This window comes from Acipenser ruthenus, chromosome 8, assembly GCF_902713425.1.
Source record: "Acipenser ruthenus chromosome 8, fAciRut3.2 maternal haplotype, whole genome shotgun sequence".
Classification (NCBI taxonomy): domain Eukaryota; kingdom Metazoa; phylum Chordata; class Actinopteri; order Acipenseriformes; family Acipenseridae; genus Acipenser; species Acipenser ruthenus.
Genome location: NC_081196.1, coordinates 41,225,075 through 41,251,313, shown reverse-complemented (window position 1 = coordinate 41,251,313; position 26,239 = coordinate 41,225,075). Strand labels below are relative to the sequence as shown.

Genomic DNA, 26,239 nt, shown 5'->3' with positions numbered 1-26,239 from the left:
GTATATATGAGAAGTACAAGAAAGTTTGTGTTTGGTGATACTAATAACAGAATTAGCTTAAATGTATATTAAATTGTGTTTGCATATTCAATTGATCCTAGCTATGAATAGAAAAAAAACCAACAACTTTATTTTAAGAAAAGCATACACAGTACACACACACACACACACACACACACACACACACACACACACACACACACACACACTCAAAAGCTATTACATGAAGGCCCTGGTTGTAAGTTTAAATTGAATCATATAAAATGTGTAAAGTATTTCAGTTTTTCTGAAAACATTCGTCTGAAGGTTCCATAAGGTTCCAGTGAGCTTTGTTACTAACTTCATAGAATTCGACTGATACCTTCTGCTAAACAAATAGTCCCAAGTTAAAAAGCAGGGTCCTTGTTGTGCTGACGGTATATGGTAATTTACCCCATGTTTCCCATCAGAGCCCTCTTTTTTCTCATGTCATAGCTGAGATATGAATGATGATGAAGCAGCATACAATGCAGAGGTTTGCATTGTGAGAGTGATGCTATTTGCTATTCTGTATTGAGAGCAGGGTTGAATAGATGTTAAGTGTTTATTCACCCGTGAAGACCCATGGCCTGCAGGCTACACAGAGACGAGCAGGTTCTCATGGGCTCCGTCTGGTATCACTGCACAATTGATTTTAATAATAGAGAAATTAATTACAATTCCCACGTTACAGCTTGCCAGTGGACACAGCAACACTCCCGTATTTATAGGCTGAACAGTTGGGCAGAGTTATTAACAAAAAAAGTGGTTTCAAAGGGCAACTGGCACTTTTTTTTAAAACAAAAATGAAGTCTGTATATTGCTACTAAAATGTTAAAAAAAAAAAAATTGTTTTGATTCACAAAACAATTGTAAGCTATATTTTACTACTCTGAGAGTGCTTTTTTTTTGCAAATGTTTTAAACACTAAAATGTTACATTATTGAAATTATGAGGATAATGTCTAACACAGTTGACGACACTTTATTGGGACGCCTCGGGAGAAGTAAAAATTTCCCGAATAAGCGGCTGTCCCAATTAAACAAGAGGCATTTGAGATGACCTTAGTCACAGTTTTTTGTTTTAAATGAAAAGAAAAAGAATGAAATCACATCACATTAGAATTTAAAATACAATTCAACTGTTTTTTTTTTATTCCTAAACAAATTGAATCACTGTTTTTTTTTATTTCTACATTAAATGAAAAAGAATGAAATCACATCTTATCACAAGGTGAGGCGCCTGCGATGTTGACACTCCAACTATCTTGCCTGAGAAACCACAGGAGACTCCAGCTCCTTCAAGAGTTCAACGTGGTTTACGCAATTTACACAAGTCACAGTGTAATCATATATTCACTGCCTTGTGCTACGCGAACCTGTCTTGCTATGAAAAGCGAACTCTGTTCATCATTTAATACGAAGTGACTTTCCAATTAAACGACATAAATAGCATTGGTTAGAACCATCCCCCAGAGTTGTATCCCACTTAAGCAGAAATCCTGATTATCAGTATCCCGATTAGGTGGCTCCGACTGTATATGGACATTCAGCAGGCGCATATTCCTTTTAATGGGACCATTAAGAGATTTTCAAGACTTCATCGCTTAGTGGTGGAGACCTCAATACCCAAGGATATAAGAATGTGAACTCATTTCAACATTAAAGACATGAGAAAGAAGTATAGTCTAAACTTTTGTCATTTGATTTTGCAAAGTTTCATGTAGTGCTTTTAAACGACTGAAGCCTCCCTTAGGTATTCTTAATTTCCTTCTGGTTTACTGTTGAAACTTGGAATGCGTTTTGAAATCAGATTTGTAACCGTCCTCATCTGCTTTTTCCTACTTTCCCACAGTTTGCACACACAATATAAAATATGAAAGGATGTTTTATAGTGTGTTTATGTGCTTGTAACTTGTTACACTTCCTTCTGGCTGTACTCAAGGTGCTTATTAGATGTCACAAACAAGGTTTAGTAGCTCACAATTACAATACCACTACCTACAAATATATGACTGCACTGTACCATACATATTTATAAACTATTTATAACTATATTTACTATTGGAAACTATTATTATTATTATTATTATTATTATTATTATTTATTTCTTAGCAGACACCCTTATCCAGGGCGACTTACAATCGTAAGCAAATACATTTCAAGTGTTACAATACAAGTAATACAATAAGAGCAAGAAATACAATAACTTTTGTTCAAGCAAAGTACAAGCGTGACAAACCACAATTCAATAATACAGCAGATAATAGTGATAGTGACATCAGGATATGATTAAATAGTGATAGTTACACCAGGATATGATTAAATACAAAGTACTACAGGTTAAACACTTGGCAGATTACAGTATTCTGAAATACAGGATTAAATGCAGTAAAATAGGGGGCAGATAAGAGCAAAATAAAGCACATTTAAATGAAGGGTGATAGTGTCCCAGGATACAAACAGAGGAGTTCTACAGGTGCTGTTTGAAGAGGTGAGTCTTAAGGAGGCGCTGGAATGTGGTCAGGGACTGGGCAGTCCTGACATCTGTAGGAAGGTCATTCCACCACTGCGGAGCAAGGGTGGAGAAGGAGCGGGCTCGGGAGGCAGGGGAGCGTAGCGGAGGTAGAGCCAGTCTTCTAGTGCAGGCGGAGCGGAGAGGTCGAGTGGGGGTGTAGGGAGAGATGAGGGTCTGGAGGTAGCTGGGTGCAGTCTGGTCAAGGCATCTGTAGGCTAGTACAAGAGTCTTGAACTGGATGCGAGCGGTGATCGGGAGCCAGTGGAGCGAGCGGAGTAGTGGAGTAGCGTGGGCGAAGCGAGGCAGAGAGAACTATCACAAACTATCACAAACTATCACAAAATATGTTAAAACTCTTTGGATTCATATAAACTGGATACTTTAGTAAAAGGAAAACGAGAATCAGGAGGCCTGTGCATTGTGTAAGGAGGAGGGGACGGCAGATAATCATATCCTTGCAGAATCAGATACAGTCTTAAACAGCCTCGGGAGTTTTGTGAATTGGGACCACTATACCCTTAGGAAATTTGACTGTGGTATCTCACGGTAGAAACATTGCAAAGTTTATCAAGCAAAGGAAAAGTACTGAGAAAGCTTGTTAAAGCACAAGGGGGCATGGTACTGTATGCCACAAAAACTAAAGGCATTGTATAAATGGCAAAAGTACAGTTAACTGCAAAATTACTATTCAGATGTACTAGTAAAAGTGTATAGTTCTTAAATCCCAAATCTTATTTCCCAAACCCAAGAGTGTGTTGTGTTTACAGGGATTCAAGAAAGGCTTGAAACGTTCAGTGAAAAAAACTCAAGTAGATCTTGTTTCTTACGGATAAAGCAACGTGTAACATCTTAACACTGTGGGGAGGGTTCTATATTACTGTCCAACACAGCAATTTGAAACAATGATGGTGATTTGGAAAAGTGAATGACACACAAACACACACTGAGCCCAATTCTATCTTTTCACTGATAAGATAGCGATATTGATGTTACCTCTGTGTTTGGAGAGAATCCACGTTTAGTGCTGATTACAGTCATATGCACATGGCAGCTGGCATGGTGCAAAGATAAAGTAGAAATTCTGAGGAACATGAACTATTCTGACCAGAGAAAAGTGCACTGCCCTACATGGAGGTGTAGATGACTAGGGAGTGTTTCCTACCAGCAGAAGAAGGACCTGCAGCAGTGGTTTGAGAACAGGCTTAGTGTGCCGTCCTGTATGCATGTTAACATGGTCTCCCTCTGTCCTAAGTCTGTATCCACTTAATTGCTATAGTAACCGTGTCCTCTGGTCCTGGTTTCTGTGCTGAGTTAAATATATTGGCTTGGGTTAACTTTGTCAACTCGTTTTAAAAACTTCAATAAAGTCAGCCTCTAATTCTTTGTTCTAGGCAAAATAGATTCACTTCCCTCAACTTTTTTCCAGGGGCCTCTTGATTAGGAATGTCATACTACCAATTATACAGTAATAATTCAGTGATCTGAACAAATACAATTTGAAAATACCCCCTGGCCCTGATCATTTTGAATAATATATTGTACTGTATCATTTCTTAAAGCTGCTACAGTTCAAATTATAACATGTTCTACAATGCTGTATTACTGTTTTTGAGATAGTTCATAATAATCTGTCAAGTGTAAGGTGGTGGCAGAGTTATGGGGTGAATTACTCCACAGTGCAAAAATCCCAGCAACATCACTGCTGTGCAGCCAAGATGACAAGTGACGAACTAAATGCCATACCCAAGTTTCTTGTATTCTCTATATGCTTATGTTGTTAAAAGCAACGAGTGGCTGTTGTAATCCTCTAGAAGTTGGCATATGCTTGTGATTATTGAGTCTTTTTTATCTTAGTACTCCAACCTTAATGGCAAGCCCTGTTTCCTGACGCTGTATTAGTCATGTAATAATTAGGACACCGTCTGCATTTGAAGTCTATTTTGAATTAAGCAGTAGACTTGGAAGTTGTATAACTTTGTTTGCATATGATTTAAATCATGTCAGCTATAACATAATTTTTGTTAATTATGTAAGATTTAAGGGCCCTGTCCACAATGATTTATATTTTATTCCTTAAATAAAGTTTTCTATTCAGTAAACTGTTCCAGACAGTTTGTAAAGAGGCCATCAACTTTTTAAAACAGTATAAATACATTGTTTTGTTTGTTTAGTCAAGCAAAGTAGATGCATAGTGAAATCATATACAGCAAGCGCCGCCTAATCGGGATACTGATAATCGGGATTGCTGCTTAAATGGGATACAACTCTGGGAGATGGTTCTTCCCAATGCTATTTATGTAATTTAATTGGGGTGTCACTTTGTTTAATTGGGATACAGTATTTTCAAATGATGAACGTAGATCGCTATACAGATCAAGACAGGTTGCGTAGCACAGTGCAGTCAGTACGTGATTACACTGTGACTTGCGTAAATTGTGTAAACCACCATGTTGAACTCTTAAAGAAGGAGTCTCCTGTGGTTTCTCAGGCTGCTGTTGCAAAGAAAGTTGGCGTGTCAACATCACAGATGTGATTAATTTTGTTTAGGAAATTAAAAAAAAAACATTAACTCATATCTTAAATGATGTATTTAATATTTAATCATAATATGATTTCATTGTTTTTCTTTTCATTAAGAATCAAAAAAGTGTGACTAAGGTCTTCTCACCTGTCTCTCGTTTAATTGGGACAGCTGCTTATTCGGGTTATTTTTCTTCTTCCGGGGAGACCCGATGAAGCGGCGCTGACTGTACATACCATAAAGCATGGCAATAGAATAGTAAACTGCAAAATTACCATTGAGGTTAGCCATAATTCAACTTAACAGAAGAGAAGGTCAATTACCTACAGGTATTGACCGCTGCAGAGGATATTGATGCTATTATAAACGGAACATGTTATATTAATGTTATATTTTGGTCTGGATCACTCAGGCTGCTTTAAATATATGAAGTTTCAAGATTCTGAAGTCCTACTAGCTTTAGAGGACATGGGCCATAGTATAATGAGTGTTCTACTCAGAAGCTGATTGGCGATTCATGAGGTTTATAATTGTTCTAGTTTAATAATCTAAGCAGCATGAAATATTGAGCTAAAGTAGTTGTTGTCTTGGTATTTCAAGGTATTGTTGTTACTAATATCATGCTCAATTGTTTTCTCAAATTTTACACTCAGTCTATGCCTTGGCATTAAATTAATACCCATATGGGGACTGGTTATTTTCTACATTAAAGTCCATTACTAAAAACATTGTACAGTGCTATAGGAACCAGTCGTACCGTATTGATAAGCACTTTAAACGTTTTGATGATAACAAATGCTTTTGCACTGGATACGCTTGTTTTCATGACATGAATACAAACTTTTCTCACACGACTGATATATAGTTAATATAAACCTGTTAACTCTCTGTGTGCATGTTGGCATATCTCCTGTGGGCTCCTTGACAGCTAGTAGAAGCAAGCAAATTAGAACTTCAACTTGAATGTCAGGATTTACCATTTAATAGAGATAAATGTTGTCATATTTCATAATCATTGAAAGGCATGAGACTTTGACCACAAAAGGAATTCTGGAGCCCAAAAAGGAGATGTATATTAAACGTGGACATTGTGAAATAAAATCTTAAATTGAGAAAGAGATTATTATCTGTAATGACCTCTGAATTACCAAGCTTGGTAATGTAGTATGATTTATTTACCTGAAGACCAGAAAGCACATACTTAATTAGCTGCAGACTGTGGTGGAAACCAAAACCTTATTTTTCCACATTAAGTCACCAGATGGAGCAGAGACCATGGTAAGAGACTTAATGTATGCTGCAAGAGCAGAGGGCATATGGAATAAATCAAAATGCAGAGCACACACTAACTGGGGTCTCTTGGGAAAGAAAGACTTGTGATTGTGCAATGACAAGCATTCTCCCAGGAGACAGCATATAAGAAGGCTTTCACCACTGTTGAGCTCTGGGACCGGAGGGGGTTCCTTTCACTCTGATACACATACCCTCTTGTGATGTAATACATCTATTCTTCAGTAGCAGCCCTTGATTGTCATTCATTGGAAGCCTCCTAACCAAGAGGAAGAGGGGGGTTTTAGTGAATGTTCTTCCCACTGTAACCAGGGCTGAATCCTAAACAGATTTTGCAAACAGAGAGACCATTTTCTAATTGGGATTCTAAGTACGGCTCAACGTTTGCTGGCAGAGTTTTTTTATGGACAAGTAAGTTGAGCAAAATCTGATCTGACAAGACCTTTACTTCTTGGAAAGAACTGTAATATACGGAGAAACACAGAGACGCTCAATCACTGTTGCTGTAAAAAAAAAGGGGGTGAGCAGAGAGAGAGAGAGAGAGAAGAGAGAAAAGTGCTTGTAAAGGAAAGCATTTTTTGGTTGATGGGATGAAGCCAGCCATGGAAACTGCAGCGGAGGAAAATCCTGAGCAAAGCCAAGAGAAAAAAGGTACCACTGAGACCCAACAATGGGGCAGTTTAATGCTTTTCTCAGAGATTGTTTACAAATGGGTTTAACCTACTTGCAGTTATTTTGGTACCCAGCAGCACAAAGCGGTCTAGTTTCTGCTCTATTTGAAACATCCATACAATGTATATGTTTGATTACGAGTAAACTAAGCAAAGCAAAATTAGTAGGCATAAAGATGTGTTTGTGTTTGGTATCAGTGTGTTAATTTCCTGCTGTCTACTTTAGCATCCATTATACGTTTTCATGTGATTATTGAAAAACATGCTGTTTATTTACATCATGTTTATCTTTTTACTTTTGTTTTAATGCATTTAATACATTTGTAGATTTCCATTTCCTAAACTATTTCAGCACAGCATGAATACGCACCAAGGTCTTTGTAAGCAAATTCGTTTTATATGGCACTGAATTGGTACTTGAGTTACTACAGTGTACACAATAACATCTGCTAGCAAATCTGACAGATGGTTTCCTTAATATGGGTGATAAGAAACTGTGGTTAGCGATTAAAGATGTAAGGTTGTCAAGGACTGATTGTTTAGAAATACAGGGCTTTGTGATTAGGAATGATCTCCAACAATGCTACTGCAGTATTGTTTCATAATGCCTTGATGTGATTAATCTTTTTCACTATGACAGGCTGTTGTCCTTATAGCACAACACTAATTTTTACAAGCAGATAATTGCGTCTCTATTAAAGAGCCTTGTGAATTTAGCTCACCACCTTCTTGACAGTGATAAATGGGTGACCTTTGTGTTTTTTAAGATAAAGTTTATTTGAATTTTTACAGTAGCTTCATTTTTATGGGAGAATACCACAATGCTGAAACCCTTTTATTGTAATCATGGTCAGGCCTGACATGTATTTGTTAATCAATCCAAAAAGCAAAATTAGGCTTTCCATTTGTTTTAATGGCCTGTCTGTCCTCTCAAGGGTTATGACTTTGTGAGCAATTAATCAACACAGTTCAGCGAGTTAAAGCTTTATTTTGAGAACAGACATTTTGAGGCTCAAAACAATTTACTCCAAGTAGCGCAATATGTACATCACAAACCGTATCAGAAATATAAGTGTACAGAAAAAAAAGTTTTTTGATGATTTTCCAGCAATGCGGTTTCTTGGAATGAGAAAGGTAACCTTTTCCCTCTTAATCTGTCTCAACTGGTCAAAGAAATCCCACTGTAATACAGATTAATTTAATGTGGCTATCAAATTGGTTTAACATGTTCTAGGCCGTACAGAAATATTTATAAAAGCGCCGCTGAAACAATGCTTGTGTACATACTGATAACTGATAACTTGTTCTTGTGTGTGTGTGTGTGTGTGTGTGTGTGTGTATGTGTGTGTGTGTGTGTGTGTGTGTGTGTGTGTATTCAGCATGCATTTTTTTATGCATACACCAATTGAGGACCAAGCTTGTTTTTACATCTCTCTATGGATCTAACTTCATTGAACACAAAATATCACCACAGACCAACAATTCACAAAAACAGGGGACAGGAGAAATACTTAAAATCCAAATGTAAATAGAAAAAATAAACACTTAAGAAAATAAAAAAGCCCTGTGCTGTACCACCCTATTGCCATCATAGGGTTTGTACTTTATCAAGGGCATTTAAACAGATTTCATAGTAATCGTTCCTTCAGTGCTGTGCTAACTGCAAAGGACAACGAATGAGATTCATTTTAGTTTAGTTTTAAATTTGACTTAGAAATTAATTAACAACATCATTATAATCATTTAGCCTTTCTGCAAGACACGTCTAACTGCATCACATCAAATGGTTTCATGTGTCACAATTCCCCCATTCATGCATAAAATATATTTTTACATAACTCGTTCTTGCTTTAGCTTTGTACATCATAGTTATTGTTAATACAACAGAGAAAGGGCAGAGTGTGTTGACAGCTAGATAGCATAGTGATCAAATGTGTGTTCACTGCGCCTTGGTAAACTTCTGAAATGCACACACAGCTAGCTTGCTTCGTCGTGGTTGATTAGATCACCTCTACTGTACAGGTAGGCTAGTATGCAGTAGCTGCAGGATTTTAAAAACTTGCAGTTTAGCAGTCAGCTGCATTAGTTAACCTGAAGATGCTTAGGTTACTGACTTACTGGACTGTTCAGAAAGCTTTTTCTGTATTTTCAAAAAGGGATACAACCTATATTTTGAATGAGTTTTATCCATGTTAGAAACGTTTTAAGAAGCACAAACTGAAATAATTGTTGGGTCTAATGCCTAATTGTACACAAAACAGAGGATTATTTCACATTGTTTTAAAAATGCAGCCTTTTCCATTTATTTACAGAACAGAACTAGTGTCTCAGTCACAAACAGGAGTACTGGTAACTAGAGGGATATAATGTTTTTACTGTAAGGAGAGCATGCACCCATTCATTTTACAAAATCAAGATTAAGCTTTGAAAATCACCACATTTAATATGAATGCATATCTACTTACTATACCCACCACCCACACTCTAAAGTTAAACCATTCTCTTTGGCAACGTGACAGGACAGGGCACCACAGTTGGGCTAGCCAGGGTAGAACATAAATCAAGAGGCCGGAAACCTTTTGCTTTGGCCTTCCACTGTGAGCACAAGCACACGCTGGATATTTAAGGCTGCTGTGACCCCAGGCTGAAGGGGTAAAGCTGTAGTAGTGCTTTGTGCCATTGCTCCATTGACAGTGCCCCATGCTTTCTTTTAGGTCTGTATGCTTCTGTGGGCTGTATGTATTTATTATTGTGTGTCTTTCATTACCACTAAAGTCTTGGCTTGGCACAATATTCCAGCAGCTGGCTGTATAGTACTGTAGTTATCCTTTTTTATTGCATTTTTGAAGCAAGAGGAGAGAAACAAAATTGTTTTTGTGTGGCTTTCTGTAGAGACTTTAAAAGCATGTAAAGCTTCTCAAATCGGCAAATTTGATTTTCATTCTATGAATTTAGTCAATTCATATCAGGTATGCTGTGGACTGCGAAGAAAACTGCAAACAACTGTGTTGTATTTGAAGATGAGCAGCTACTACAGAAAAGAATCAAAAGCATTCAAGACGTTTGCTTTTGCTCCCTAGTGTGTTGCAACTAATAAGCTTGGCATTTTCACTTGAAATACAGTAAGTTGGTCATAGCTGGCTTGACCATTACAACACATTATGTTAGGGTTCTCCAAAACATGTTGGGCTGGTTTAATTAATTACAGTTGTAGAAATGGGTACCCATGAACACTTACTTTCAAAATGTGGAATTATTATCCCATTTAAAACACTGATTTTTAAAAAAATAAGACACATGCTGTGTCTTACCTAGCTGACGTAGTGCTGAAGTTTAGTACTGTCACAGAACAAGCCATAGTGAACACAATCATGCAATAAAATAATAGCCAATAGTGGACTCTGTTTGATTATATTGTGCTTAATTAACTATGAGTAGCTGTAAAGCTGTATGTTTTCAGTATTGTAGCCACTGAAAACCAGGAGTGCAAGCTGCCCAGTCTGTAAAGGAAGTCACATGTTTAAACCAGGCAATGTCCAGGGCTAATCATGCATGAGTGAAACAAGTACTTGCACCTCAATATATAAAGAAAATACAGTAACAAAAATACATTTTGAGTTGACATGTGGGCTGGACTTAATATGCCTCTCTCACATACCTTGTTTGAAAGCTTATGCTGTCTGCATTTCCTTTAGGTATGAGATTCTAAAGTGGTATAGTTGCCATGGAGACCATAATGACTTATTTACCGTTATACTGCACATTTCATTGCGTCTATGAAGTTGCTAAAAGATTTCCAAACAATATCACTTGATTAAGCCTGAGTGTGGAGCTGCTTAATGTTTAACTAAAAAGATTGCTGCAATTACATTGTTGAATTCTCTGAAATATCCCATAATGGATCTGCTGTGCTAATGGCAAAGGAGATGTTGAAACGACATCGTTGAGATTGCATTTCAGTACCAAGCTGTAATGTGCAACTCTAGGCTTCTCTAAAGCTGTATAATCATCAATAGATGATTGTTTTTACCTTTCAGATGTGTGAAGTGCATGTGGTGGATTAATGGAACCATTCTCTGTAATGCATAAGTGGTGATTAGGGACCAAATATTGTATAGCAATGAAGCATGACGTGTTCTTTGATGATTGGCGACATACTTTGATGAGGTTTAGTATCCCCAGACTAGGTTATAATGAAACATTGCTTTTCATTACTGTGCATGTAAAACAGTTGTTTAAAAAAAGAACTGCATTCACATCTGTAACTTGTAACTCAGACAACAGATTAAAACATAGTCCAGTTCATTGGTTAGGCTATTATTGTTTGACACACTCTATCAAGCGGAAAAGCCATTGATTTTTGTAATGCTTTTTAAAAGCTGCTTCATGTTTTTGAGTGCATTGTTTAGTGAATTGGGAAGGGCTTCCAGTCCAACAACTGGAATGCAATGACATTGTTGCCTGACCTTCAACTCTGCCTGACAGAAAAAGGACAAATGGGCCTCTTGTTCAATCTCTTTTTTTTTGTTTTTGTTTTTTTAACTTTGTAGCTGTATGATCCAGTTCTATGTTAGCTAACAGCAATATGGAATTAATGGTGACCTGAAAATTGCTTCCTAACAAGAAATTAATGAATATTGGTTTATTGGTTCAATTATGACAGATTCAGGCCATAGTAGACATGTTTCATAGGAGTACAAACCATACAAAAATGCATACAAATAAGAAGATAAGTGCTGATAAAGATGCACCAGAACTGTACTTTACCCCAAACAAATGCATAGCCTAAAAACAACATGAATGCATCTATTGACTGAATACATCATTGGTTCTTTTCTGTTTAGTCTGTTCAGCAGGATGCCAGGGGATTCCTGCAGCCAGTACTGAGCATGTGAATTTGTGTGACACTTTTCTGTAATACTGTACAATACAATTGGCTGCAATTGAAAGCTCAGATATAAAAGCAGTAGAAGTGTCACAGATTCTAATATTGAGTGCTTTCTGTCAATAATGAGACACTGGGACAGTTTTACTAAGCCTACATATTGTTTTGACAAACTGGTAGTAATGTACTGGATGCAACTGTTCATGATCCAACGAACACCCACTTGATTGATACTTTTATTTTTATAATAACAACAAATTAGCAAATGTTTAGTAAATATGAGCAATTCTTCCTTGAATTCGGGTTATTTCAGGTTTAAAGCCCTGAAGTATATCAACTAGGTTATCATTTGTGTAATACATTTTTTTTTTGCCATGGAAACCAAAAGTGCTTACCAGTTTAGTATAATTTCCTGATAAATTCCTCAAAACCTTATAATATGTTAACATATGTGGTAGGACAAACGGTGAGGGCAAGAAAAGCAGAGACCAGAGAGAGAAACGCTTAGAACCAGAAGTGCATGTTCTACCACACATGTACAGCAAGCATAGCATCACAAAGCAAAATCGGAACCCTTTTTTTTTTACTGATTTTAAACAGAAACACATCCAAGTCGGAACAAAAAAATGGATTGGCTTATCCGTTCAACAGTGCTTTTGTTGAAAATGACTTATGAATATTAATGATTTCTGCATGTGACACTCCTTATGAAATAAAAAGTGACACAAACCTCTATTGATTTCAATGGATCATGACTTTAAAACAGTCTAATTAAAGAGATAAGCAGGTCTACAGTGCACCTAACAGGGAATTGCATTGGGACTCCACAACTATGAGTAGTAAAGCATCATTGTGTTAATTGCCCAGCCATCAGTTTCTTCAAGCTAGCATTTTCTCCTAATTTAATCTTATTTAATAGTATTCATTCCTTAAAGAATAACACAACAGGGCTTATTTTCACAGGCCTCTCTTCACAGACTGTGTGAAATCTATGGCCAGTAATGGAGCAGCTCTGGGCAAATTAATTGGGCCAGTATTAACACAGTGCCATGGCAACACTATTCACAAGCCCCAGGACAAAAATGCTGCACTTTACAAAGAACTATAGTGAATATTCTGACAATGTAAACATTGTGATGTAGCTATATATATATATAGTTTTAACATGGCAACACCAAAAAATTATTTTTCTCACTTAGATACAGTACATGAGGTTTGAATGTATTTTTTCACTTTGACGGTTGAAATCTACTTTACAGCAGCTGTTGTCATTAAGATGGTAAGACACAGATTCACTGAATTAATAATACATATGTCTTTCCATTGTGGCTCTAGGATATTTTGGGCCTCTAATTTTGATACAGTATATAAACATACATTTATTTTGGATATGTGTAAAATATATTTGAATTTCAATTCAACAAAGAAAGACATTCTGACTAGACACATTTCAGATTCCTTTTCTATGAGGTCTAAAATGCATCTTACAGGCTTTGAAACAGATACCGCCTGTGAATACCTTCAATTCAGTTTTGCACATAAACTCAAAGGGAACATTTTATTTAGCTTTAGACTCGAAGGCAAGGTATTTGGTAAAATGATTTCATCCAGTTTAACTGACACCACAATAACCATGACAACAGCTTAATATCAACACAGTTTACCAATTAATGACTATTGGTTTAGCGTTTACTTTAGGGCATACTACCTATGAACCCAGTCTAATGTAAATCAAAAACACCCTTAGTGGTGCTTGTTGCTCAGGCCTTTATTGTGACTTAGCCTCTGTCAGTGTTCAACCTTAAGCTGTATCATTCTGAAACAGTGACCCATGAGAGACTATGAATAAACTGCTTTGGCTCTTCAATGGTATTCCATTTTCACTCTGAACTGTACATTGCTGGCTACCATGTAGTCTTTAAATTGTTTTTCCTAATAAAACCTCAGTTGGTCACCAGACTCCAGGACTAGATACTTGATCCCGGCACAGATAAAAGGCCTGTTGTTTTGAGAAATGTAAGCTTTTCCTTTGTAGGATGGTAGATTTAAGGAATGGCTACTAGTAAATGTTCCTTCATGGGTCTAGATTCACACAGTAATATCAGAGTGTTTGTTAAAGAATGTGCTCTGAAAATAAACAAAACTGAAACGATGGGGCAGTAAGTGGTTCGTTATCCCAAACCAAATCTGCTTTATAAGCACAGCTTCTTTAATTGAATGTTTGTTTGTTTTTTTCAATAAGATGTTGCCCATTGGTGCTTACTTTTAAAAAGACGGGGGGGGGGGGGGGGGGGGGGCTACATGGCTTCTCAACAAGATTAACTATACAGTATATGCTACAAAATTAAACACAGTGAGCATTTGAGCTTAATAAAACCTGCCTAATAGATAACGTCTGATATTTATCACAATTTAAACTGTAGTTATCACTCATGACAGTTAGCTGTATCCATCACTTTTACAGCAATGTAGACTGCACGGCCATACTGCGTCACTTTCATAACATCATTCTACAATAATAAATTGCTAATGATTTTCTTTAGCGGCCAGCCTGCTCTCAGAGCTCTGGCCCATCTGCTTCCCATTAAAGCACTTTAATCGGGGTGATAAATAGCTTCACACGTAGAGGTGCTTGCGGCAGAAAAGCAGCGGCTCATGGAGACGGGACACAACCTTTGGGCACAGCCCTTAACCAAACATGAAAACATGTCAAGGTTAGGTCTGACTGAGAAAAACAGAAACGTATTGCTCCAGGGAAAACACATTCAGTTTCCACTCAATTAAACAAGCATGGCTCCATCAACTTTATCTTAACCACAGTCTACCCCATTTTAGACATTCTACATCACAATATACATATACAACACATTGTCTTTTTTATGATGGTCTTGCTCTGGATTTACATGCTTTATACTGACAACAAGATTAGGGTCACTGCCGGCACTGCTAGCTGCCACACAGATTGATGGCCAAGCCTGTTGCCTAGTTTCCAATAAGTAGTTACTACTACACATCTAGCCCATCAAAACAATCATATTGAATGACCCATTTATAAAATAATCAGACTGGTTTTAATCTATGTTTTTAGCTACTGTGTGATCAATTCTCAAGTTCTCAAGTTCGCCCCCAGTTTACTGCTACGCTCACTACCATTTCATTTTTTGTGCAGTGCTGTGATATTTTTATCCCCATATGAAAAGAAAAATATATCTAATATATCTCTGAGATACATCTAAAATGCTCATTTTTTTGTCCACTTTGATAAAACACCATTTTAAATACACAGTACAAACTGTGACCTACATATGCCATGGTATGTGTCACACCTAGATTTAGGATTGTTTTCCACTAACATTGTGTTTGCTTCTCATGTGTATCTGCAGGGTGTTTCGAATGCTGCATTAAGTGCCTGGGAGGAGTTCCTTACGCCTCGCTGGTTGCCACCATTCTTTGTTTCTCTGGTGTTGCGCTCTTCTGTGGTTGTGGCCATGTGGCATTAACAGGGACGGTGTCCATTCTGGAAAACCACTTCTCAAAGACTGTCAGCGATCATGCTTTGCTAACCGAAGTGTAAGTTTTTCAATCCTCTTGAGTGTTAGTATATATAATCTTGAGAATACTGAAGGTGAAAGTCTTGCCTTTTAAATATAAAAAGGTTATTCTTGGGAAGTTTCAAGAAGGAATGTGTCTAAAACGCATGCTTTATATACAAGTCTGAGTTGTTTTCTCATCAATTAATCAGAGCATGCATACAATCCAGTAATCGATTAATAACACAAACTTATGTCTATTTTTTGTAGACAAAACATTTGGAAAAGTTGGAATTAGCATGTGTGATTGATTGCTTGAACTATCTTGAATCAGCTTTTTTATGTAACGTAAAATAAAAAAATAAAACAGGGAATCGCCCATCAAGAAGTAATGGTACGCCTTTAACATGCTGTTGTAGACTCCACAGGGACTGTAATCTTTAATTTGAATGTGTTTTTTTTTTTCTCTCATGTATCTAACACATCATAAAGTGTGATGTTCATGTCATAGATCATTAAGCAGGACACTGAACACCTGTTCTATCTGATATACTGTCAAGTCTACACATTTGTTTCTCGGATATTTGATATAGATATTAGAGAGTAGGTAAACAGATTGTCCCTTGAGATTCAGTAATGGATATCAATGTAGGTGTACAATTGGGATTTATGTGCAGTTGTCTTTTTTTTTTTTTTGCAGAGTACAGCTCATGCAGTACGTCATTTATGGAATAGCATCATTTTTCTTCTTGTATGGAATCATTCTTTTGGCTGAGGGATTCTACACCACCAGTGCTGTAAAGGAACTTCACAGTGAATTCAAAACTACAGCCTGTGGACGATGCATCAGTGGAATGGTATTATTTATTTATCTGTCTGTCTATCTGTATGATTTTCAACAGATTAAAATACTTTAGATCAGAATTAGTGTTTTTAATAATTTGGTAACACTTACCATTATGTGTTGCACTGTAATTGCATGTGTGGTCACACAGTAAAGACACAATCACATGTGGAAATACAATGGACGCTAGCTAACGAAAACCAAAAAAAATCCTTTTGGAATGAAGTATTTCGTTTTTGCCCAGTAACTACAGAAGCGTGTAGTCAGTCGTTGGGCTCGGCAACAGCTTGTTGCTGCTATGGACCTATTTGTTTGTTTATCAAACAAGGGCAGCAGTGTGGAGTAGTGGTTAGAGCCCTGGACTCTTGACTGGAGGGTCATGGATTCAATCCCAGGTGGGGGACACTGCTGCTGTACCCTTGAGCAAGGTATTTTACCTAGATTGCTCCAGTAAAAAACCCAACTGTATAAATGGGTAATTGTAGTAAAAATAATGGAATTGTATGTAAAAATAATGTGATATCTTGTAACAATTGTAAGTCGCCCTGGATAAGAAATAAATAATAATAAAAACTGTTGCATTATCGCTGCATTCATTAAATGTGAAATAAAACAGAATTATAAACCTCACAGATCTTTTCAGCCATTTAAACTGGTAGATGATGTTCCAAAAATGAACATTTAAAAGAGTCTGCAGAACCTTTTCAATGCCGCACAATAATTGGTATGTTTGTCTTTTTCCAGTTTGTGTTCTTGACCTATGTGCTCGGAGTTGCCTGGCTGGGTGTGTTTGGCTTTTCGGCTGTACCTGTGTTTTTGTTCTACAACATGTGGTCGACCTGCCAAGTCCTCAACTCTCCAATGGCAAACATGACTTCTTCGATTGAATCCATATGTGTGGATGTCAGGCAGTACGGTATGTGTTCCAGCCCTTCTCGTTTTGGAACTGTTCATCATGGGCATTTACTAATGTTATACATGCATTAACAAGTGATAATTTAGGCAAAGTAAACAAACCTTTATTACTCTGAGGAACCCCAAAATCACAACACATGTGGAACTTAATAACTTGGTACCACACTTCATTTTTACATTATATAAAAATAGTTAGCAAGCCAAAATGTGAAGCTTGTGTTTACAGACTCAATTTGCCTCATGTGGTGTTTTCTTCCCAGTCCCATGTTGGGTCTAATACTTTCATTAAAAAAAAAAAAAAAGGTCTGAAGCAAAACTAGATACCATTAAGATTACAATTCTTCTTTGATGGATCGTGCCCCTGGGTGTGTGGTGTGTAAACAAGCACACTGAGTCGTTGTTCAAGGAGCACTCAAAGTTTATATTTAGTTCAAGTGAAGACACACACGAACACAGCCACACACAAAAACAGTCCCCTCAGTCCCAATCACCACCATACAAAAGTACAGTGTCCCTGTGGCTTATCCAGGTGGGATATACAGTACGTTAATTAAATGAATCCATTTCAATATTGTTACTTTGTAATTCCCCTTACAAAACAGGGCTACTTAATGTAATTGTGTGTATATTTTTAAAGGATCAATTGACCCTTTAATTTGGAATTTGAAATTTGAAAACTAGACAAATGTATGTTAAAAATATATATATATATATATATATTTTTTACTGCTTGAGAGAAAAAACAAACCAGTTATCTTATTCAAAGGTGATGAAGGTCAGAAACTCATACACTCCACAGGAAACGCATTTTGTGCTGTTCTGATTCTGCCTCTTAGGCAACCCAAATACCCCATTTGCTGCAATTACTGTTCTCTAGTGAATAAGAATAAAGATAATGCCTACACTTAAATACACAGACCCTTACTTTTTTTTTTTTTTTTTACAGGAATCATTCCTTGGAATGCAGCTCCTGGAAAGGCCTGTGGCACAGTGTTAGGAGAAATCTGCAACACAAGCGAGGTATGATTGCACCATTGTTCTGCACTGTCTGGTTCATCCCATATTTTACTTGTAATTTGTTAAAAGAATACCTTTGTTGCTTTTATTTTAGTTCTACCTGTCCTACCATCTGTACATCGTGGCCTGTGCCGGAGCTGGTGCCACCGTTATTGCATTGGTGAGTAATGTGTTTTACTGTTAATCGTTACAATTCCAAATTCCAGTTTTCCTTTTCTGTTAAGTGTGGAATAAAATGCTCCCTTCTTATTTCACTATTATCTGATTCATAACACTGATGAAAACATTTATCTACTTGACTTAGTGGATGATGCGGTGTATGTTTAAAGAGTAAGTATTCATTTGATTTGCTTATTTTTTTTACATTTCTCTTACAATGTTATGGTGTTTGCAATCATTTTGAGTGGTTCTAGGTTCTCGCGATCAAATACTGAGTTATTACCTTTTGCCACTAAATCTGCCTTTACCTCCAGACAAGCTCAAAGCAAGCAGAAATCCAGACAGAGCCTGTGCAACTGAAAATCATTACAAAACAATGCAATAGTAAGAGTAATGCTAAAAAAGGAAGTCACATGACATTTGAAGTTACTCTTTAAGCATTTAAGGTCATGGATGAATTACTGTTACAGAATTGCAAGGTCCAATCGAGAAGAGAACATTTGAATACAGCTTTATTGATAATTGACCAATATACATTTAGGCCTGTGGACAGGTTTATTATATTTTTTTAAATGTATCTAATACATATCAACAGTCACTAATTCACTTCCCCTAGTAATTAATATATTTCTAAATATATATACACATACATAATGAAGGAGCATTTTATAAAAAGTACAGAAATAATTGGGATTACAGTATACAGTATAACTGCTGATAGAGACCGCTGGTAAACCTAAACATTCACATACTGGTAATCAAGCTGTTGAAATAACACTTACTTGTGTCAGTGTGAAAGCAAAAAAATAACTCTCCCAAAATACCAGAGTGCCTCGTTTAACCAACATTGGTGTGTTACCTGAAATAGAAAATCCAGATCTTCACCTGCACAATAATCAGAAAAGGGACTGTATAACACTAGCAGTATCTCCATCATGCAGTGTTAATTTACTGTATCTAAAAACCAGTAGCAGCATAAAATGTAAGACCTTGCTGCGGTCTGGAAACACTGAGCACTGTCTTACATCCCTGTATTTTGTTCTCTTCCACCAGCTGATCTACATGATGGCTACCACATATAACTATGCTGTTTTGAAGTTTAAGAGTCGAGAAGACTGCTGCACTAAATTTTAAGTTGTATTAAGAACACAGTGCAGAGTTTATGAAGCTGCAAAGAATAGATTGAGCAACCACTGACAACATGGACTAAAACAGAACATAGACAAAAGTATTTTACATAATGTGTAAATAGCACGCAACATTTAGCATTTATTTACAGGGACTGGCACAATTTGAGATTATCAATAGAAACGTATGGCATCTGGCTGTTTTCATCATAAATTCCAATGTCTTTCTGGTGTTGATTGTAACAGTACCGCACCACTTTTACTTGATTTTTATCTCCTCAATTTACTGATGACCACTTAAATATTTAGCAAAGGGAATTAAAATTTCCTTTGAAACATATGCTAGGCTTTTAAGATATTGCAGTGCCTCCCAATGCACCTCAGAGCAGTTTATACATTCCATTATGTTAATCTTTATCTTGTGGTGTAAGTACCTCAAATAAAACTAAAGAATTAAAGCCGAGGTCATGTTGTGCTAATGCCCATTACCCATCGTTTTCTGTTGCCCGTGGTGTCACGTACGTAACACAATCATTGAAAACTCTTCTACTGGGTACAGATCCCCATTTTAAGCCAGGTTCCATACCTTTAAGCATTAGGAGCAGAACTCCATCAAATGTAGATGTAGTATTAGACATTTTGCACAGTAAGCTCCAACAGGCATTGATGAAGGATTGGGCTGATGCAGGAGGCATCTTTTTATGATTGATGTCTGTGGTTGGAAATTATTACATTTGAAAGATTTTTACTTAAATATTAGAAATAAATTTACTTTTAAATGACTGAAAACTGCTTCTGCCTTAGTAGTTAAACTGTTAATAGGAATGTTCATGTTGTGCTCATTTTTTCATACCTGCCATTAAATATGTTTAAATGTGCCACTATTTTTTGTTAACCTGAGACTGCATGCTTTTATTTTTCACTTTCTAAATATATCTTTGTTGATTAAGTATTTAATTTTTTTCTTAAGATTTTGAAAACTGTAGTTTTTTTTCTTTATACACATAAAATAAACATCCTTTGTTTTAAAAAAATATATATATTTTTCTTTTTTGGTCTTCTTCATTTTTTATGAATCTTACAGGATCCACATAGGTATTTATTTCAACACAAACACCACAAAAAAAAACTGTAGGGTAGATTAGTGCAGATTTAATGTGTTCTTACTTTATATTCTTGTGTTTTTGCGTGCCTACCAAATCCAGGTTGGTAACTTACACTGTGGCTGGTGCCATTGATGTATCTGCCCTTTGTATTAACTAACCCCCATTACTCTACAACGAACTAAAAAACAAAAATGCATGCAAAAAAAAAAAAAAAGAGCTGACACCCTTTTAACTTCTGTAGCTCACAATATTAGGGTGCTTATTGACACGTAACATTTGTGTGTTTAATTAGCCTGTCTAGTAGCTTGCTTTGCATCCTGACATGCTTACTAGCCATCAACCTCACCCTTCTCTTCCAGATTCACTTCCTCATGATACTGTCAGCAAACTGGGCCTACTTAAAGGATGCAAGTCATATGCATGTGTACCAAGACATCAAAATGAAAGAAGAGCAAGAGCTGCAAGACATCCAGTCCCGATCAAAGGAACAGCTCAGTTCTTACACATAAGGACATAACATATTCTACATTCACCAACCATAATATTCAGATATGATAACTATACAAACTGTCCTCTGCAGTGCAGTGCTAATGTGGGTCCCCCTAACAGACTAATCCATAATGTTGCTTTCTACACTAACTATCCTGGAAAGGTTTGTAGAAACCTCCTTTTGTGTTCTATTTTCTCTTTTGTTTTATAAAAAAAATATATATATTCAAAAGTATGCCAATTTGAATATTTCTTTTTGCGTGTAGACTTTTACCCTTAACCAGCCTGTACTGGTAAAGCTTAAAACATTGCACTATTTTTTACTTAAAAAAAAGAAAAAGAAAAAAAAAAAAAAACACGTTCAGCTGCTTTACGGCACGCTCTTCTTACTTTAGCAAATTTAACAGCTGCTAAATAAAAAGAAAAACAGTGTAGCTTCTTCTGAGCTTAATGTTCCTTCATCTTTCATTAAAGATTATATTCACAATACAATATATGCGCCTTACACATGAACCGGTTTAAAGGGGGAAAAGAATGAATAAAAACTAATGCAATGTGTTATTTGTACTTGTACGATTGTCATTGTATGTTTAGTCTTGAATTTAATCAAAATGAGAACGCAGTGGTAAGAAATCATATTGCAGCAGCATTCCATAAAAAATCAAGCCTGCATGCATTCCTGTTTGGGGGATTGGGGGTGGGATCTGGATATGTAGATTAATAACTCTGTAGCATAAGGCTTAGGCATAATAAGATTTTCAGGATTTCAGGATTCACTACAGATGTATTTTTTCTTTTTTGGGGCACCTCCATTTGATCTCCTTTTTCCATTTTTTGTATGTTCCATGGGAACACTCAGCATGGGAAAACAAATGTTGATGTAAGACCCGGAGGAAAAACTACCTCTGCATGTAGGAAACTGATTTCCTTTAAACAGGTTGAATACTCTTTTATTTTAATTGAGTTCATATTGTTTATGGCAAAACTGCCTAACCCAATTAAAACATCTGTACACAAACTGAAGTGTTTAAACAGTCAGCTGTAACCTAAACAACATATAAGGGGGTTTGTAGGGAAATCCATTTCTACTCCCTCACAACTTGGCTGCGTTTGGGCTCTGCAGGATTACAAAAAGCCTGTAGCATTATCAGTCACTCCAGCATTATCTATGGTTTTCTCTGGTCCCTTAACCTAGCAGGTTTTACCATCTCAACATATGGCAAGCATAACCCAGGGTACTAATTTAGACTTTAGTACTGAATGTTAGCAGAGTCAACCCTAAATGGGGATTGAATCCACAACCTCCCGCGCCTTTAACCACTGCACCTTTAAGTAAGGCTGATGGAAACCATGGAGAAACACTCCTATTTCTTCTGTGTAACCTTCCAGTACCACTTCAGCTGTCACTGCTAACATACCTGAATAAAGCTGGGTTTCATCTAGCTGCGAAGGCAGCCAAAAGCCAAAGCAGGATGCTTGAATGTTTATAGCCAGCAACTGGCACATGGAAGTTCTAAGGCATTTCAGCCCTTGCCTGTTGTACACATAATTTGTGTTGATTGTGTAATACATGCATCGTTTAAAGCATCAGGAATATGATGTTTTGATTTTTAGAAAAATGTTATTGGTTTTACTGCTGCTATGTATTTGGTATGAAAACCTCTAAAATATTGTATTAATAATTCTTTAAAAATCTCTGAAAATGTTTGTCAATATTGTTCAGATGTGTAAAGGTTAAAAAACTGACTTGTGTTACTGATGTACACTCTGTTTCATGTTAGGTAGAAGAGATGTACTGGAATATCTTAAGTGTTAAATCGTTATTGCATGGAAGAGAGTAACTGTTTATGCAGTAATGCAGGTAATGTGTCGTCATTTATTCTGACAAACTATGGTAGGCAGTGTTTGCCCACATCCTTTTATTAACGGAGATATATTTCAATGTATGTAGTGAACATGGCAGTTTTTAGTTTTGTTTAATAGACCTTTTTCTTTTTCAAAAAGTCAAAAGGTACCAATTTTGTAACCTAATAGTAAATCAATATTTTCTATGAGTGCCAAGGGCTTCCTTGTGGTTTTTCTTCAAGCAGTTATTAAACATTTGTAGATAAAACACTTTGGGTTAGCATTTCTTATTTTTATATAATGATCCTTTATTTCTCATTAGCTATACATTGCACAGCTCAAAGACAGTTGTTAAAGGAATAACTATTGGGCGCATAGAGTGTATGAGATAACAGGTCTTCCAGATAGATCAAATCAGACAGATGAAGTTGAGGTTTTATACTAGCAAGGGAGATGGTTCTCTTGAAAGTAATCCTTTAGTTCTAGCTATTACATATATGACAAGTGCTTTGGTCTTTTCTTTTTTAATGTCCAGAATCTGAATAAAAAAATGTGAAGGGCTGTTGTCAATATGCGGCCGATGGAATCCCAATCACAATTAATATAAACGGAACAGGACCATCGTCATGCTGAACTAAGTGTATAAATCATGAATTATTTATCATATGGTAACAGCACACATCTGCAAAATTAAAAACGAATTCAGCCCATCAAGGTGTTGACAGTTACAAGAATACATCAAGTAAATTTATTATCAAGTGTTGACTGACACACAGGGTACTCACACTCAAGTATTCAAGCAATAAGAGGTAGTGAATTGTGTGGTTTCACTGTTTTTGCGCTATTCAATCAAACCTCCAGTCACTGGACACCTAAAACACACTACTGCAATAGCCTAATGTTGTCCTGAAATTCTACAAGCCCTTAATTTAAAATACTTACCGGTATATACTGTGCCTATAGAATTTTTTTTGAATTTTGTTCATTGAAGTGACTGAATATCTGTGTTCATTTTAATCTGGGGTTAATTCTATACATATTTTCTGTATTCCTGAACATCCCAGCAAGATAATGCTGTTTTTATTTCCTGTAGGTGCTGCCAGAAAGTTTCAGTAATCAGAATCATTTATTTATTTTTGTCTGCTGCAACTCTAAGAAAATCACCTGGTAAATGGGATGGGGTAATGCCCTTCATTATACCAAATAGATACTGCAGAGTCTGAAGGCAAGCTGCTGGTTGCTTTCTTTGCTGTGAGATAAACCCTTCTTATCAACTGCTATCCAGATGGCAAGGCAAGGCTCAGAAAAAAATGCATAATCCTCTTTGTGGATGCTAGCCTGGTAAGATGCTGCTGGGAAGGTACAGCATCATGGTACAGGGGTACAGTACACCTTGGGTGGCAAAAGTATTGGGACACTCCAATGTAATATGGGTATCTTGTTCCAAGAATGTTATAATCTTTTTCTGCAGAGCCATATGGACAGCAGCTGATTGGTAAACTATGAATTATTTAACAATTCATAAAACAGAGATGCCTTACTCCTTTTAGGATGAACTGGACAAATATGTTAAGACACACATGCATGGTACAAATCCATAGAACTCATACTTTTCTCTGTATGCATGACAATTTAAGATAAAAGTTAGAATAGTGTTTTTTATTGTTTACATGTACAAATATAAATCACACTATGCATCTTCATATTTAAAAAAGGAACATTTAAAGTCACAAAAATACATAAAATTAATACATGAACATCATACCCTGGTCCAGACAGTGAATGCACAAAAGATTCACCAGAAATCCTCATTTGCATCTTCATGTGAAATGCCAGCAATACTACAAGAAAAAAAAAAAAAACACCTGGAGCTTTAACTTGTTCCTGCCGATAGAAAACTCCAAAACAAGTACAAAAACTAAAACCTTTAATTATTTTAATTCCAATTATTCTTGCTTTTGGAACAATTTTCCCCCAGGATAATGAAATGCCCATAAAGTCCCCAAAAACTTACTATAGAAATAATGGGCTCTATTCACAACTGTTTTAAGGAATGTTTTGTTAAGACCTGTTTTATTGAAGCCCATTTTGGTTAATTTGCAGTTCAAGTGTTTTAGGGAGGGTTTATCATCAGCAACCTAAGAGAATGTTTATATAAAATAAAAACTTGCAGTCATTAAAATTATGTGAACAGAGCCCATTGTGTCTACACAACAGCATATAAAAACAACAGCCGATAGGAGTTCCAGTCAGAAGATCCAGCAGTACTATTATTAGTTGTAAATGTCATTGTTCCAGTTACTGAGTTTTATTAAAAGGCCTGGAAACACTAAGCAAAAAAAATGGGGTCAACATGTTCACACAGTACCTGTCATCTTTTTCATCAGATAGTCTATCATGAATAGAGCTCTGCTCTGCAGCTTCCCTCCTCAAACTCTGAAAAAACAGTTTCAATATGACATAAAGATGGTAAATATTTGCACCAAAGATTTGTCTATTGATATACTGATTGTATTATTTCAAAATTTAACACAAGTGAATATGCATTTCCATTAAACAGAGAGTTATGGTCCTCACAAAGCAAGCCTGGACATGTTTTTGTTCCATTAAGCAGCAGTAAAAACAAAGACTGGACAAGAGGACTACTGTTCCACTTGGGCAAGGCTTCCTATAACAGCGGAATCTTTCTTAAAAATAAATAAACCACAACCAAGAGCTGAAGCCTCAAATCCCCAAAACTGCTGATGACACTGAAAAGTAAAAGGCTTTAACAATGTAAAGAAATTGCCGTCCCCGAGAATTCTATAATAGCTTTATGTGTATAGCAGTAGTTACCACTTTCATCCAAAGTGCTACCTAGCTTCACAGTGTGCAAGGTTCTGGTATAAAACTCTGATGCAAGCAGTACTGTACCTGGCCCAGTTCTGGCTCTTTATGCTGCTTGACTATTTTCAGGTATTTTTCAAGAGGATCAGCATTATTGCCTGAAGAATTATCTTCTGCTTCAGACATTTTGGACTCTGTCTTCCCCACTTCTGTTTCTCCTTTTTTGTCTTCGTGATGTTGTGCATTTTCAACAAACTTCAAAAAACAAATCAATTGATTTGTAAAAATAATAATAAAAATATTTAAAAAAATATTCCTCTGTTTGTTGAATTTAGTAGAAGTTTTGTATTAATACAAATAACAGGCAACACACATTGTCCTTACAAAAAACAGCACTTTTACTGTTCATTACAAGCAGATTGAGTCCCGTTTCCATTTAAACTTGGAAATAACAATTACAAGTGTCTGAGGATAACCA

General features: G+C 36.4%; 1 protein-coding gene across 3 annotated transcripts in view; it reads left to right on the top strand.

Moving 5' to 3' along the window:
- Nucleotides 1-23,205, top strand: part of LOC117407455 (neuronal membrane glycoprotein M6-b) — a 47,010-nt gene extending 23,805 nt beyond the window's left edge. The window contains exons 1-7 of one of the 3 annotated variants that reach the window (XM_034012506.3): nt 6,515-6,998; nt 15,287-15,473; nt 16,134-16,290; nt 17,022-17,193; nt 18,139-18,212; nt 18,304-18,369; nt 20,961-23,205. In XM_034012506.3, the coding sequence (XP_033868397.3) occupies nt 6,938-6,998; nt 15,287-15,473; nt 16,134-16,290; nt 17,022-17,193; nt 18,139-18,212; nt 18,304-18,369; nt 20,961-21,110 (867 nt within the window). In that variant the 5' untranslated portion in view covers nt 6,515-6,937 and the 3' untranslated portion in view covers nt 21,111-23,205. Of the gene's footprint in view, nt 1-6,514; nt 6,999-15,286; nt 15,474-16,133; nt 16,291-17,021; nt 17,194-18,138; nt 18,213-18,303; nt 18,370-19,421; nt 20,532-20,960 lie in introns of those variants that run through there. The other 2 variants (XM_059028999.1, XM_059028998.1) reach the window with 2 other exon arrangements.
- The last annotated feature ends 3,034 nt before the right edge of the window (nt 23,206-26,239 follow it).